Source organism: Haliotis rufescens, unplaced genomic scaffold (assembly GCF_023055435.1).
Source record: "Haliotis rufescens isolate VD_foot unplaced genomic scaffold, xgHalRufe1.0.p SCAF_7, whole genome shotgun sequence".
NCBI classification, from domain to species: domain Eukaryota; kingdom Metazoa; phylum Mollusca; class Gastropoda; order Lepetellida; family Haliotidae; genus Haliotis; species Haliotis rufescens.
In genome coordinates this window covers 49956338-49974343 of record NW_025964361.1, presented here as the reverse complement: position 1 = coordinate 49974343, position 18006 = coordinate 49956338, and the positions used below count along the sequence as shown (strand labels likewise).

Here is an 18006-nt window from a genome sequence, read left to right as displayed (position 1 = left end):
TGGCTGCTCAACCCTAGATAACCTCGCCCGACTAGAACAAGATATTATGACAGGACAACTAAATAAACAATATACCACAGGCATCTTCTTAGACTTCTCTAAAGCTTTCGACATGGTATGGCACGATGGGCTAATACAAAAACTTTAAAAAATAGGACTCAAAGGTCAGATAATAAACTACATCCAGGACTTCCTAAACAAACGTAAAATAACCGTGGGTATAGACCAAACTCTATCGGACCAATGTCCCCTAGAAAATGGCACTCCACAGGGCAGTATCCTAAGCCCCACCCTCTTCAATATAATGATAAACGATCTTTTCGAGGGCCTATCCCCTAAAGTAAACACATCAAAATTCGCGGATGATGGAGCCATCTGGATCCGCACTAAAAGCATGAAAATGGCCCAAAATTTACTCCAAAAATCTCTTAATAAAATACAGCAATGGGCTGACAAATGGGGCTTCTCTCTTACCCCAGAAAAAACAACAGGAATAGTATTCAAACATAAAAAACATGAAACCCGCCTCCCCAATCCTCCAGCTAAACAATCAAACAATCAAATTTCAAAAACAAACCAAATTCTTAGGACTTATTTTCGATGAACATCTCACCTGGGATGCTCACATCCAAAACCTAACAACTAAATGCAGTAAAGACCTAAACACCCTAAGATGCCTAACTGGCTCTAACTGGGGAGCCTCCAAAGATACCCTCCTCTCTCTCTACATATCACTAATTAGATCAAAACTAGACTACGGCTGCGCCATATACAACACCCTAAACAACTCTCTATCTAAAAAACTTGACTCAATACAATATCAGGCTGTCAAACTAATTACACGCACCCAACATGGCACCTCCTACACCTCACTTCAGGCCTTAACAGGAGAAATGCCACTAAAGAACAGCTAAGCTTAAATTTCTGGGCCGCGTCCAAATCAAACCCTCTCATCCAAAACTTAATAAACCAAAACATCAGCCCCCCAAACCAAGCTCTAGCTCGTAAACACCCCTTACTTACCCCAATATCCCAAAGGATAACAAACTACCTAAATGAACACCAAATTAAAAATCTTAAACAAAACTGCAAACAACAAATATCTTCACCCCTAAACTTAAAATACCCAAAATAGACACAACACTAGCTAGCCAAATAAATAAACAAACCGACCAAAACTACCACACTAGCATACATACACGAAAATTGGCCAAATCGGTGTCACATCTACACGGACGGATCCTCAGATCCGACCTCCAAACACAAAGGTTTCGGAGTCCATACCACACAACCAACTAAAACCACACAATCCTTCCGACTCCCAAACAACCAATCAATATTCACGGCAGAACTAATGGGCATTGCCTCAGCCCTCCATAATCAAGAATCCAAAAAACACAAAAAAAATCCTAATACTTACCGACTCCCTAAGTGAACTGCAAGCCCTCCAAAACAAAAATACCAAAAACCGACCTAATTTAATAAATCAAATACTTAAAAGCTCCAACGGCCTAACGAAGGCAGGCAAACAAATAACCTTCTTGTGGATACCCGCCCACGTAGGAATATACGGTAATGAAAACGCCTATAAAGCAGCTAAACTATCCCTCAAAATCCCAGAAATAAGCTTAAACTTACCCATCTCAAAATCGGAAATTAAAAGTGTAAACAAGCAAAAAATCACAAAAAATGGCATAACCTATATCTAAACTCAAATAGCCAAATCAAAAAAGTGCTCAGCAAACCGCTAACCAACCCATAAATTCTCCATCCATCAAAAAAAATCGACAGAGTAATCACTTAACTCCAAACAGGACACACCAACCCAAATAACCACCTAAAACAAATAAAAAAACACACTACAGGTAACTGCCCACACTGCAAACAACTAGAAACCCCAGAACACGCACTCATCCACTGTACACACTACCTCACACATCGAACCGCATTACAAATCACCCTCAATCTAAACAAGGCTCTCACTCTAGAAGTAATACTAAACCCACAAAATAAACTAGAAAACTTCAAGGCCTTAGGCGTATTCTTAATCAAAACGGAACTAATAAAACGCATCTAAAAACACAATAACCTACCAAATCAAAATCACATAAACAAACAAACATCCACCATACCCAGCTCCCTTAGTTCTCCTCCCCAACCCCATCGGCATCTATTCCAAATCTCGAAATTCCCAAATTCTATATAAGCAACCCCTAAAGCCCCCTCTTGGGTTGCACAGACCACTTTCGCCCCTTTCGGAAACACATTAAATGGCCTGGCCAGGCCCGGTTTGCGAAATACGCATCAGTCGGAAAGCGCACGTTAAATCTCCAAAGTAAGTAAGTAAGTAAGGTAATCTTTAAGACTATGTAGACATATCTTTTTTTGGGAGACGGGATCGTGATACCTTAGGCTAGCATTTATCTAAAAGCTTCAAATCAATTAAACTATGTAGACGTAGCTCTTGTTTTATTGAATAGTATGTCTAGGAGATGCACTCCCATTACCTCAGGCTAGCATCTGTCTAAAAAGCTATAACTGAAACAACTGATATTTTATATATGCATTTTACCTGATGATAAGTATTACTTGCTAAACTATTATATGAAATGATGGATAAATATTACACCATGGTAACTCATAAAAGCACTTGATGTGGATCTAATTATTATAGGATAACTTAGAATAAATGTTACACCATGATAGCTCACCTGGATATACAGTAAACTACGTTTATAAGGAACATGCTGATAACAAACTGAGGAATACAACAAACTGGTCTTTTTGGTTCCGGCCATTTGCTGTATACATTTGCTGTATATGTTGCATATATCCTTATAACGAACAACGGTTATAACGAACTAAAATTAGTGGTCCCTTTGAGTTCGATATAACAGTAGTTTTTTGTATACGCAATCATGACATAATATACATTTTCATTGTACATGTATATAATACTGCAAATATTTCGTAATTTTGAATCTGTCAGCATTTAAAATGTGTGGATGGCAAATCTGACAGCATGAACATGTATTTCTCTACATACAAATGTTACATAAAGATCTGAACCGTTTCCATGTTAGGATAAATCATACCAAAGGTATTAGTCTCTTCATAACAAACAAATGTATACAATGTATCTATTTATTATAGGGTGGGGATAATATTGGTTTGTATGTTATGGTCAAGGTTCTAACTCCTTTGGGAGTGCCGGACAGATGAACAGAAGGGCCAGCATATGTGCATTCCTCTCATTATACTCTCAATTGTACATACGGTTATAGACCTGTGAAGATCCGGGGTAGAATAGGTCTTCAGCAACCCATGCTTGCCATAAGAGGCGACCATGCTTGTCGTAAGGGGCGACTAACGGGATCTGGTAGTCAGGCTCGCTGACTTGGATGATGCTTGTCATTGATCCAAATTGAGTGGATCGATGCTCTTGATATCAATCACTGGATTGTCTGGTCCAGACTCGATAAGCCCCTCCATTTGTACAATTTTGAATCATCACCACCAGAGAATGCTTCCAAACAAATATGGTTGATATCTATCTCTTAGTTCCAGAGAAGAAGTGGCTAAAAGCAATATAACCAAATTACCTTATTTGGCCCTACCCCTCAACCAATTGGGGGGTCAGACCCTCCATTTGTACAATTTTGAATCCCCACCACCTAGGGATGCTTCCAACCAAATATGGTTGATATCTATCTCTTAGTTCCAGAGAAGAAGTCGTTTAAAGCAATATAGCCAAATTACCCCTATTTGGTCCTGCCCCACAGCCCCTTGGGGGTTAGCCCCTCCATTTGTACAATTTTGAATCACCACCACCTAGGGATGCTTCCAGTCAAATTCTGTTAATTTCCAGTTTGTGTTTTAGAAGAAGTCGGTTGAATAAGTTGTTGACGTATGGACGACGGATGACGGAAGGACAATGGACAGACGGACGACGGACGGACGACGAACGGACGACGAACGCCACAGTATCACATAAGCTCACCTTGGTCCTTCGGACCCGGTGAGCTAAAAATAGTGACAATAAAAATAATAAATCAATTCTTAAATTGTTCCTTCATAATGCTATTACAAAGTGCTTTATACCTGAAAATTGTTTATTTTACATTAATATTTAATAATTATCCTGTCTCATACATCGCATTTGTCTCTTTTTCTGACCGTGACACATGAGGCCCAAGCCTTCATTCTTGTCTTCTGAAGCTGAAGTCCAGTCGGATGAATCGATCCTGAGAAGGGTTGGACTGGCGGGAAATATATCCAGTGAGACAGGATAAGTATTAGATACTAAATTTAATTAAAGTTTTACAAAATTACTTATCCTGTCTCACACATTGCAAACTTTAAGCGACAGTCAGGATTGAGGGGGGTCGATTTGTCCAAGAACATCTGATAGCGGTAACATAAACCTCTCAAGTGAGACATAAAAGTTGATTTACGTCAATGTAACCTCAATGTGTACCCAGCCTCGACTACGACGAAATAGTCTTATATCATATAACTGTGTTATTGTGCCAATGACTACAATAATCCTCAAATCAGAATATCCATGTACATCAATAGGACAGCATGACTGAGTGAGTGTGCTGGGTTTAGCGCCGCTTTAAACATTATTCCAGTTATATCACGGCGTGGACAGCATGACTGACAATCAAGACTTTAATGTAGACATTGCTGTGTACGGGTAGAACGTTCAGGAGGAAATTTTCATCTTTGTTGACTAGACGTTCACTTGCAGTGGCAGTACCTGGGGTCCAAACTGTTGAAGACCAGCAACGTCTTCGATGCCAGAAGCATCCCGCCATGATAGCAATTATGATGCAGAGTCAATGTAGAGGCGAGTGCACACGTCTTGTGCCGATTGTTGGTACTGGGAGGTCGCTCTGTATAAAATCGTCCAGTTACAGTTCGAATCTTATTCCCCTCAGGTGGAGGAAGGCGATGTTAGGCTTCATGATTCAGATTAAAAGAAACCCGTCCATGAAAATTACAAATGACAGGAACAACCACTGGAAATGTCTCTGGAAGTAAACCAGAGGTAACTGCAGTGTAATGAATTTATTTGGACATGCAGAAAGGCATTTTGAAGATCTCCACTCCCCATAAAATTCTTTATATGGTGCGGAGTCCGCAGAGAAAGACATTGCAGAAGTGAGGAGGACGTTCCAGGTACGGGGTGGTGAAGATCTGCATATTGTATATCATGCTTACTTGTGGACTCTTCTTTGGCACTGAATATCTGAGTAGATGTTGTGGATGATGGAGGCTGGGTCCAAGACTTGAACAGCATTCTTCTCGACCTGTGTCTGTATGGCGTCTCTGAGAATTGGCAGACTGGCATGAGAATAATGGATGCCGAGGGGCGGTTCTGTTGTTGGCAGCAAACACCCCTCCTTCGGGAAAGACGTGACAAACAGTCGCCCAGGATGGTCAAGTTTAGCCAAAACAGCTGGACGATAGCAGGAGCAAGGTCCCAGTTGTGCAGCACAAGAGAGAAAGTACATTGGGGTGGCACTTTTGGCCTGCTGTCCCTGGTTCTGTCCTCTACCACAGGACTGTTCAAAGTTGGACATTGATAATTCTTAGCTCGAAGAGGCTCCGTAGGCACTGAAAGTGAGGCGACCTCGACCTGAGGAGTGGAAAGAAGATTTAGCCTCCAGTTAGTTGAACAGCTGAACAATGAATTACCTCTGTGCTGTATCACCGACTTCCTTTAGAACACCCCGGATGACCTGATTGAATGATTAACCATGAGTTGCCTAGTATGTTCAGAATCCCAAGAGGACTGAGCAATATATCCCCAACAGCGAATTAAGGTACACATACCTGTAGCATGGGCCAAGAAGAAACAGCGTTAGCAAAGTGTTGTTGCTGAAAATACATCTCAGAGAAAAGCTGTGCCTCATGCAACATCGTGGGGTGGTCGAGAGCAGCAAGTAACGCCTGATTTGCCAACATGGCGAGGGAGAGAAGCAAGAGTGAATGGCGGATGAGGGTCAATGGAAAACAGATCCCTGTCTTCCACAGGGAAGGAGGAGGATTGATTACCCAACTTTGAGCATCATCATCAACTGGTGGAGCCAAAGACCGCAGTCAGTGGACAGGGAGAACATGACATCGGAAGGTGGGCACTCTCTGGGAGTCTTTTTCCTTAGTCCAGCAAAGGACTAATCCTGGAAGATGCAGTGGACCGGTTGAAGCCGGTTGATGCCGGTTGAAGCATTAAAGTGGTTAGGTCATCACCCAGCATTTCAAACATCGAACTTCTGAGGTGAATCCAGTGAGAGCTGGGACACCATCCAACAACAGCAACCTATGATCCTTATCATAGTCTGAGGCAAAGGATCTCAATGGGAGAGGGTGTGCAATGACAGCAGGTTGTCTGTGTTACAGGAGGAGAGGAACAGTGAGCCTGAGTGAGTTGGTGAGTGAGTGAGTGAGTGAATGAAGGAGTGAGTGAGTGAGTGAGTGAGTGAGTGGAGGAGTGAGTGAGTGAAGGAGTGAGTGAAGGAGTGAAGGAGTGAGTGAGTGAAGGAGTGAGTGAGTGAGTGAGTGAGTGAGTGAAGGAGTGAGTGAAGGAGTGAGTGAAGGAGTGAGTGAAGGAGTGAAGGAGTATGGTTTTACACTGCAATATTCCAGCAATATCACGGCAGTGTTGCCGAAGAGGGAGACAGCAAATACACCAGAGGACGGGAAGGCACTCGCCCGATATGGGGTGGTTGAACTAGGTGACGACGTCGAGGCAGATTGGCATCCCATAGAGGTGGACATGCAGGGTATGACAGCAGACAATGTCAATGGGTCCATGGAGGAGGGTGTGGCGAATGGAACGGGAACGGCCTCTGGGTCAAGGAGTTGAGGTAAAAGTCGACTGTTGTCAAGTCCAAAAGAGGGAGAAAGCATAAAGCATACGTGCCAGCTCTGTCTTTTCAGTCTAGGATCCATGGAGGCGAAATATGAGGTAGAACAACTTTCTCAACTAATACAACTAAGGTCGGACAGGTTGACAGTCATAGTAGAAGTGAAATGTGGCATATAACTCACTTTGGCCAAGGTAGAATATTGATCTACTGCAAAATACAGGTTGATAAAATGTAAAAAAAACCACATAGTTGGCAAACTGCAGGCTTATCTTTCCTCTATTTGGTGATGAAGTGTAATGGGGAGCAAAAGCACATGGTTTGAACACACAAGAATGAAGACTCGGCTGCATTTTGGGTAGGATGTTTCAAGTTGCAAATGGTTGTGTTTGCGAGCAAAGGATAAGTATAAATGGCTAGCTTAGCACACTATCGCCCTCAAATTTTTATGCCCGAGTCGATTTTCTGTACCTTACGAAGTTGCAAAACATGGCATCCTCATCGTTCAATTTACATAATTTTACTTACTATATACATGTATGCTCTGACCACAAATGGTACAGTTCTCTGCATTTCCGCCACTCATACCAGTAACTGAAACCAAGGAAGGAGATTTATTGAGGGAGTAGTGGAATCAAAGAGATAGCTCAATATGTTTTGAGGTTTATTGATATTGGGATTTTATTTTCTGTGAAATTATGAAATGATTAGAATGTTTGCACTTATGTAACCAGCTACAATTAAGAGCATTTTCATATGTACACTTATGTAGCCAGCTACAATATACAGCAATATTATATGTACACTTATGTAGCTAGCTACAAGATACAGCATTATTATATGTACACTTATGTAGCCAGCTACAAGACACAGCATTATTATATGTACACTTATGTAGCCAGCTACAAGACACGGCATTATTATATGTACACTTATGTAGCCAGCTACAAGACACAGCATTATTATATGTACACTTATGTAGCCAGCTACAAGACACGGCAATATTATATGTACACTTATGTAGCCAGCTACTAGACACAGCATTATTATATGTACACTTATGTAGCCAGCTACAATACACAGCAATATTATGTGTACACTTATGTAGCCAGCTACATAATACAGCATTATTATATGTACACTTATGTAGCCAGCTACAATATACAGCATTATTATGTGTACACTTTTGTAGCCAGATACAAGAGACAGCATTATTATATGTACACTTATGTAACCAGCTACAACACATGGCTTTATTATATGTACACTTATGTAGCCAGCTACAAGACACAGCATTATTATATGTACACTTATGTAGCCAGCTACAAGCTACAGCATTATTATATGTACACTTATGTAGCCAGCTACAAGACACAGCATTATTATATGTACACTTATGTAGCCAGCTACAAGACACAGTATTATTATGTGTACACTTATGTAGCCAGCTACTAGACACAGCATTATTACATGTACACTTATGTAACCAGCTACAAGACACAGCATTATTACATGTACACTTATGTAGCCAGCTACAAGACACAGCATTATTACATGTACACTTATGTAACCAGCTACAAGACACAGCATTATTATATGTACACTTATGTAGCCAGCTACAAGACATGGCATTATTATATGTACACTTATGTAGCCAGCTACAAGACACAGCATTATTACATGTACACTTATGTAACCAGCTACAAGACGCAGCATTATTATATGTACACTTATGTAGCCAGCTACAAGACATGGCATTATTATATGTACACTTATGTAGCCAGCTACAAGACACAGCATTATTATATGTACACTTATGTAACCAGCTGCACGATAAGGCATTATTCTCGTATGTACACTTATGTGGCATCAAAAATGCTGTGTCTTGTAGCTGACTACATAAGTGTACATATAATAATTTCAGGTCTTGTACTGGCTACACAAGTAAATAATTAAATCCTGTATTTCATCTGGGTACATAAGTGTTTATATAATAATGCCTTATCTTCCATCTGGCTACATAAGTGTACATAAGTATAGATCTTGTAGCTTGTAGATAAGGCATTATCAAATGTACACTTATGTAGCCAGCTACAAGACAGGGCATTATTATGTATACACTTATGTAGCCAGCTGCACGATAAGGCATTTTTAGATGTGCACCAATGTAATCAGCTGCAAGAGTCCTGCAACTGTGGAGCTGCGCATTCATACGATAATGCATGATCTATAATGGTACGTACCATTTGATATCGATGCCCTGGTGGTTTCTGGCAGGCTATCTGGTCTAGCTTGCTCTGTTTCAGGTCGTTTGTCATTGTCACTCCTTTTGCATTTCCCATCCATAACTATTGTGAAACTCTGAATTATGAAGAGGAATTAGCTATTATTTGATGGGAGTGTATGGAACATTTGTAATAGGATATCTATTCCCCCCAAGAGGAAACTTTTGCCAAGGATATTATTTCCTTTATCATTATCTTACTAACACTGGAATATTTTCACAGATGTATTTTCTTTCCTTCACAAACTGTTTGACCCGGAAACATGAATCGTTTGCACATTCACAATCTGCTGACTGTTCCACGAAGACCTACGGGAGGACTGCAGTATTCGGGTCCACAAACCAGAACAATCTCTAGATAAAATATGTTCTTGTGACACAAGCAGACAACAAATGGGGGCTAAAGTACAGTAACCAGAATAAGAGTTGTGGTTGTATGGGGTACCGAGTAATGAGTAACAACAAGCGACATATGTGTCTCTCACATTCACTATGATCTGCACATCAGAGAGAGAAAGGATACATAAATTTTGGCACAAATACTTGCAATTCCGGTCGGAACAAATACTCCATGTGTGAAAATTCCTATTTGATATTTACGTTAACATTTTGAAAACTTAAGGGGAGACAACTCCCATGCGATCATCAAACGCTGATGTAAACACAGGCACAAATATGTTATGTTTTTGTCTGGGCGTGTTTCATAGCAAAATATTATTTTGGAATATTATAGGAATCTAAACACCATAGATTTCATTAGTTCATTAGATTAAGATCTTATCCAATGATGTACCAATTATGAGTTTATTGGTTTCTGTGACTCTTTCGATCATTATGATAATGACTTGTCAGATTATTTACATGGCTACCCAACATTTAATACGTCCTTAAGGACTAGAGTGTCTTAAAGAGAAGACATATGCGGCCTTGAGGGCTTGTAGAACTATCACTACTAACTTTGATACTTATCATGCCTATAGGAGGTCATGAAACTATTTGAAGAAGCTGTCTTTCCGAAAACAAAAGAGTATTTGGACCTGAAAAGAACGGTCTCTATTAAAAAGGCAAGATAGGACCCTAGGTGAAATTGGAAAATCATAAAAAGAGGAAGAAGCAGTCATACAATCACCATGACTCTATCAATTGAGCAGTAGTGTAACTCAAACTCTAACACAAGTGTTTAATAAATAGTGTATGTGTGTGTGCATGCGTGTGTACTGGTGTGTGTGTGTGTTTCTTTGTGTGGTGGGGTGCATGCATGTGTGTTGGGGTGTGTGTATTTCTCTCTGTGTGTGTGGGGAGGGGGGGGGGGGGGGGTGCATGCATGTGTGCTGGTGTGTGTGTGTGCTGGTGTGTGTGTGTGTGTGTGTGTGTGTGTGTGTGTGTGTGTGTGTGTGTGTGTGTGTGTGTGTGTGTATGCTACCTATGTTCACTATTATTTAGACCGTCTGGGTTAACCTCTTTAGTTGAAACTATTTCCGTCAGGAACCTGGGTTTCACACTTGCCTGTTTCTTGACCTTTTTATCCTCTACTGAAGCTTGTAGCTCATTGATTTCAGCCCGGAGTTGTTGTTTTCTGCGGGATCTAGTCAGGCGCTTCTCTTCAGCGAGGAGACGTTCCTTTTCCCTCTCCAACTCTGATTCTGAACTAGAACTCTCTGTTGAGTCGCTGGCATGCTCCCTCTGACTTCCTTTGGATACGGTCCCCGCCGACAGATCGCCCGTCTCACGGATTTCTGCAGTGTCCATTTCAACAGAGTGTTCACCTTTGGAGTAAAAACGTTTATAGTTTGTGACAAATTTCGTATTTAAACAGTTTTCCCACACAATAAAAGTTGGGGCCGTGTCACAAGTTCTGAATAATCAAATGTTGCTGATGAAAATTATTGTTCACTCTTCTCTATGTGATTTGGAGTTTAACTGTGGACTGTGCATGAACTGAGCGTTTATAGTTCTTACAGGAAACAGGATAAAGGGAAATCTGAACCATGGACATTACCGGAGCAACACGAACAAGTGAAAGGCATGGTCGTTGGTAATTAAGCACTTTGCCTTTATTATATTATAAATTATAAGAATGTGAAAAGGTAGCAAGTATATTGAGAATCAACTCTGGTTTAACAAGGGTCCTGCAACTGTGGAGCTGCGCATTCATACGATAATGCATGCTCTATAATGGTACGTATACACACCTGAAGTAACATTTGACGTCCTGGTGGCTTCTGGCAGGCTATCCGATCTAGCTTGCTCTGTTTCAGGTCGTTTGTCATTGTCACTCCTCTTGCCTTTCCCATCCATCCCTAATGTGAGACTCTGAATTATGAAGAGGAATTAGCTATTATTTGATGGGAGTGTATGGAACATTTGTAATAGGATATCTATTCTATGCAGTATTCGGGTCCACAAACCAGAACAATCTCTAGATAAAAAATGTTCTTGTGACACAAGCAGACAACAAATGGGGGCTAAAGGGAATTACTACAGTAATCAGAATGAGAGCTGTGGTTGTATGAGGTACCGGATAATGAGTAACAACAAGCGACGTATGTACATGTGTCTCTCACATTCACTATGATCTGCACATCACAGAGAGAAAGGATACATGAATTTTGGCACAAATACTTGCAATTCCGGTCGGAACAAATACATGTACTCCATGTGTGAAAATTCCTATTTGACATTTCCATTAACATTTTGAAAACTTAAGGGGAGACAACTCCCACCCGATCATCAAACTCTGACACTGAGGACGTGTCATGTAATATGTAATGTATTGGTCAGGCTTGTTTCATTGCAAAATATAATTTATGAATATTAAAGAAATCCATAATCCATGGATTTCATTAAGTTCATTAGTTTCAGATCTTAACCAATGATGTGCCAATTATGAGTTTATTGGTTTATGTGACTCTTTCGATCATTATGGTTATGACTTGTCAGATTATTTACATGGCTATCCTACATTAAACACATCACAAAGCACTAGAGTGTCTAAAACAGAAGACATATGCAACCTTGAGGGCTTGTGGAGCTACCAATACCAACTTTGATGCTTTAGGAGGTCATGAAATTATTTGAAGAAGCTGTCTTTCAGGAAACAAAAGAAAATTTGGAACTGAAAAGAACAGTCTCTATTAAAAACGTAAGAAAGGACCCTGGGTGAAATCGGAAAAATCATAAAAAGAGGAAGAAGTAGTCATAAAATCACCATGACTATATCAATTGAACGATGGTGTAAGACGAACTCTAACATAACTGTTTAATAAATTGTTGAAATCCAAGCCAGACAGATTATTCAACTGGGACCAGATTTTCTGCTTGTAGACCATGTAATAATCCAAAAATATCTAGCTGAAAAATGTGAAGATTTTGTTGTACCCGGCTGTTGTGTAAACTTTGTAACGTTAATTTGTGTAGTTATTGTTGTAGTTATTCAGTTCGAATGTGTATGTTGTCAGAGACCATCATATGGTCATTAAGTTAGACAAAGGTAAGTAATCGCACCTGTCTCCAAACTGAAAGTGAAACTAGCCCTGCCAACTGGTTTGATTACATGCTTAAGCATGCGTAGGAGGTGGGGGATATAGAAGAATATCCCCTTGAAGGATCAACAGTAACGAAGCAAACTGACGTCATACTCACCAGCGCCTAGCACTGACAGTTTAACTACAAAATAATTCGTATAACTTCATGACGATTGCTTCCCACGTCTCCTTCCTCGTTCATCCACGCTATTCACATAGGGGAATACCCTTTTCTCCGGAAACGTTCGGCTTTTTCATTGGGCGTCATTCATAGCTCCCATTCGTGACCAACTCGTGTTATTCCGGGACAAGCCGAATAGCGACTCGTGGCCATTTTTGCGACCGGGATCCGTCTTAGCGCAAACGGGCATACCTAAAACAATTGTCAACTCGTTGCGTAAGGGTTCACATATATTTCCCCATATGGTACATATATTTCAGATGCAATTTTAAGCACATCGGGACGTGCGGAATTATACAGTATGATTGAACAAATTTAAATGTATCTTGGGTATAATTTTAGATGCAAAACATGTGTAAAATCAAAAATTATTTCTGAGGGATTATTTGACAAAGAACTCGAAATCGTACGCGCATTCTGATTGGTTTGTCGTATTTTCGCACATCGATAGGGGGACGAGTCTTCTTTCAGGTCACGGAAAGGGGCGAGTGGTGACGAATGTCATAGCTCCATGCAGCAATATGCAACAGATACATGCAAGCTCCTTCCCAGCGCTTGACACATTCTTTACGCTCCAGATATCATATTATAGAGGGACCCACAAAAGGGCTATCGCTGTGATGAGCTTTGTGTTACCTGTCAAGCGACACGTGCTGAGGTGAAATCAACAGTAACGTTGGTATTGCGTTTGAAATGCGCTGACGCGTTTACAGTACATCAGTACACAGCGAGAAGCAAAGCTAACGGAAAGGTTGAGACAGAAACACGTTAGAATTGAGCAGGAGTCTTTGATTGAATAGAAATCGCATGACCCATATTTGTTGCAGGCGTGAATATATTTTAGATATAATACATAATAACTAGACCTTAAACTTACAAATAAGGGCTACCATCGTGTTAAAAACCCACGATTTCAAGGAATTAATTAATTAACTTTCAGGATTATGCACATATATCCTTGGTGAACAAGATGTGTTTGTTTGTTTGTTGTTTAATGCCACCTTCAGCAAACAAATAAGGGCTACCATCGTGTTAAAAACCCACGATTTCAAGGAATTAATTAATTAACTTTCAGATTTGCACATATATCCTTGGTGAACAAGATGTGGTTGTTTGTTTGTTGTTTAATGCCACCTTCAGCATTAAATTATTCCAACTATATGACGGCGGTCTGTAAATAATCGAGTCTGAACAGACAATCTTGTGACTGACATCATGAAAATAGATCCACGCCATTGGGATCGATGACATGCATCAACCAAGTCAGCGAGCCTGACCACCCGATCCCATAGTCGCCTTTTACAGCAAACATGGGATGCTGAAGACCTATTCAACCCCGGATCTTTACGGGTCTACAATCCAGGAAATAAAACTTTACGAAGTTTGTCTTAATTCGAATCAAAATGTTGTAACTAATCACGGAAACGAATGCTTCGATCTGAAAGCCACAATCTGGTCACGTGATCTCGTGCAAAATGACCTTAACCCTGAAAGTTTGATGCACGTGCAACACGATGTTATTTGGACAATTAGGGTATAAAAGTAATGTAGCTGTTACCTGTGGCAACCAAATCAGTTTCCTGACCACCAGGAAAGGACAAATCATCTCACGTCGTCTGTTAATGTGGACACCTTTATTCCTTCCAGACGTACGTACACGCGGGTTGCCATGATCTAATTCCCATCAGCCCCCTATTCGTGTTACGCATTCGGAATGTATCAAAACGTTTAACCATACTAACAATACGTATGATGTCCAGAGTTTTCGGTTGTAAACGCACTACAAGCGCTATAGGTTGATGACACGTTACATGCACCCTAAGTGCTAGTAGAGGAATGGCGCCGCATCATATGGGGAAGGCTCATGCCACTGATCGGCACATGTGCCAGTAAAAAGTGTCAGTGTGCTGACCCTCATCTCTGTGTTATTGTTTATATCCCCTTTCAGCAACAGTTGTGTTGTGGCGAGACTGTCCTTTATCTGATAGAACCGGGGGTCAGGCCAGGAGACATAGACTTACACAGACTTTTCCCAAAGCATTGATAACATTTTTTGTGTCTTATTATAGTACTTATTCACATATATTATACTTATTCATATGTTACATTATTTAGGTAGTATATAACACCCTGTTCATTCTTCCCCGCCCTTAAGGCGGGGAAGTATACGGGAAACGTTAAATTTGTGGCATGTATGTCGACATGTTGGTTTATTTGAAATTTCAAGCCACGCATTTACGGAAACAAAACATACAAATCATGTGCGTCGAATGTTGATGCTATTCTTTTCCAGCAATAAGAGATACTTCAAAATCGTCTTTATGTAGTTAATTGATGCATCTGACCGTTTCTGGTCATTATCTGACATTATTAAACCATTCATGACATGTGTAATCCGATGTCCTTTTTTCCTCAAGGACTAATTTTCTGATTTTCACGGTGTATACAAAAGAAGAACTGTGCTCCGGTGATCGTAAATAACAGCATAATAAAAAATATGTTCTGAATATGCTTATTCATGAACAACGACGACATCTCAATTTAAATGTAATATGGCTGAATTCCATATTCTACATACCACACTTTTATTTGTTTGGATGCTCATGTTCACTGGAAATATTTGGAATAGTTATATTCCGTATTTTGAATTAACCCAGTCCCCCGTGTGTGTTTTTTAATCAGTGCACCGCACATAACCACATGTGAAACGTTTGGTAGCAAAGTCAAAGCAAAATCGGAGTAGTGTGTCAGCGAATTTGCATCAAGGCTGTAGTATTTTTCAACCGTTTAATGGAATTCAATGTACAGCCGTAGCTCTGGTCATTCATATATTTTGTGTCCCATAGCTCAAATCTATTTGCGTCTGTACCGTGTTCCACTGACCTCGATACTGTTGGATGAAGGCACAGCTCTCTACAGCCACAAAGTTAACACCGAAGGCTATGAGGAGTATTTAGGCCATAATCAGTCCCCAGCAGCCATTGCCTCAAGCGATATTGTCTACATAACAGATCAGTTTTATGGCTCCGTCACAGGTGCTCGAAATATTGAAGCAGGGAAAACAAATTTCATAGAATCATTTCAAAAAGCAATATTGATATCCCCGTCACTTTTGGTAACTTTTAATGATGTCTCCATTGCAATTTTTAAGGATTTCGATTCGTATGCATTATTTGACTGTCATCAGCGGAATGGTCTTGGTCAGATTGATCCGAATGGACAAGCGGTTTTACTTCTGTTTAGTAGTATGGATGAATTGTCATGTTACATCTTAACAGTATATATATATATCAGGCTACTATGCTTGTCGTAAGAGGCGTCGATCCCAATTGCGTGGATCGATGCTCATGATATTAGGCACTGGATTGTCTGGTCCAGACTCGATTATTTACAGACCGCCGTCATATAGCTGGGATATTGCTGAGTGCGGCGTTAAACGAAAAACCAATCAATCATCATCATATGAACTCAAACCAGTCATTGTTACAAGTAAACCACATTCCACAACAGTTACTGACACTGGATAAAAGACAGTATATAGAAAAAAAATAAGTAACTCAACTCATCATGATCACAATTACTATTCTTTGAAAGAAATACACACAAAAAACTGACCAAAAAACGTAAAACAAGGGACGAGGAATCTCCGTTATTGATTAGTCCCGGTATTGAAATGTTCTCCAACTACGTGATAATATTTTGAGTATGTGCATCTGTGGTTGTGACAAAAAGACCTTATCTAGTATGACTTTTTTTGCCTTATGGAGCCCTTAGTATTTTCATTTACATTATTATAACCAAATGCTAAGTGTAAAAAGAATGTGATCTATTTTTTGAGTATGTGCATCTGCCAATGTTGTTGGCAGTTTTGATACTATTTCCACATGTTTACATTTGTGCCAGAAATTGCTTCCATTTCCTTCGATCTACTTTTTAAATAAAGACCCAGGTAAGAATAGGTCTTCAGCAACCTATGCTTGCCGTAAGAGGCGACGAACAGGATTGGGGAGTCAGGCTCGCCGATTTGGTCGATGCATAACATCATATTCCAATTGCGTAGTTCGATGCTCTTGGTGTCAATCACTTGATGATCTGGTCCAGACTGGATTATTTACAGACATCCGTCATATGGCTGGAATAATGCTGAGTGCGGCGTTAAACAAGAAACTATTTTTGAATAGACCTACCCTATGCAAATGTATCAACTGTATTGCCCAATACTCAAAATAAATAATATTTTTTTCCACAACAGCGTTGTGTTATTTGTGGTTAATATAATTATGCTCCATCATGCCTTTCAGTAACATCATAATTATGCGTTTGTGAGGCATCACATATGGCGGGGAACTTTGATGCTCTGCATCAATGTTTTCTTGTTTAATATTCTTGTTTCGAAAGTAAATACCGTGCATGGTTAGAAACTAACAGTTTTCCTCCACTAGTCCTTATGATGATAGCATATAACAAAACCCTTAAAAAGGGCCAATTTCTACTAGTCCTTATGATACCTTTACCAGTTTGGCAAGGACTATAGGACTAGTGCCAATTTCTAATGCTGCCGTGAGAGGAGTTTGACCAAGAAATTCTATACTGTGGGGGTTTATAGTTAAATTGAACTCTTTTAAAAATATTCTCCAAACAGTTAAGAGCTCCTGAATAATGTTTCCTTTAATTTCCCCACCACCAACCCCTCTAGCCACATTTAAGTTCACTGTTCTGTTTCAGCATGCATGTTCCAGTGTTTTTCTGTTGAGTTCAGTTATGCGTTTTTATTCTATTTCTCCCCTCTGGGTCATCTTAAATAAGAACCCCCGTTATAATGCATTTGTTTCTCATCAAATAATCTTATAAATCAACTGAGCATAACATCGCGTGAAGCTACTATATGATTCAAAGGATCAGTAGTTTTACCTTTGTGTAGTTCTTTTGTATGCCCGTCTTTTACAAATGTTATGTAATGTTACCAATCATCAAAGTTTCATTGGAAACAAAATAAGAAACATGGTTGCAACATTACCATAAAATCTAAGTTAAATACAACACAGTGGTAAAGAAATATATTTCCAAGTGTAAACACGATTATCTTAGTAGTAAAGTCAAGAAAATTACAGTCACGTCATATGCTTCTTCTGCATAACTCCC

General features: G+C 39.9%; 1 protein-coding gene across 7 annotated transcripts in view; it reads right to left on the bottom strand.

Moving 5' to 3' along the window:
* The window catches only part of LOC124125868 (serine/threonine-protein phosphatase 6 regulatory ankyrin repeat subunit C-like), a 32622-nt gene extending 19633 nt beyond the window's left edge, over positions 1-12989 (bottom strand). The window contains exons 1-6 of one of the 7 annotated variants that reach the window (XM_048387747.1): positions 12802-12977; positions 11352-11472; positions 10666-10925; positions 9119-9236; positions 7404-7469; positions 3847-5644 (exon numbers count right to left, since the gene is read on the bottom strand). In XM_048387747.1, coding sequence (XP_048243704.1) covers positions 5598-5644; positions 7404-7469; positions 9119-9236; positions 10666-10925; positions 11352-11457 — 597 coding nt within the window. In that variant the 5' untranslated portion in view covers positions 11458-11472; positions 12802-12977 and the 3' untranslated portion in view covers positions 3847-5597. Of the gene's footprint in view, positions 1-3846; positions 5645-7403; positions 7470-9118; positions 9237-10665; positions 10926-11351; positions 11473-12801 lie in introns of those variants that run through there. The other 6 variants (XM_048387741.1, XM_048387745.1, XM_048387746.1 and 3 more) reach the window with 6 other exon arrangements.
* Between the last annotated feature and the right edge of the window lie 5017 nt (positions 12990-18006).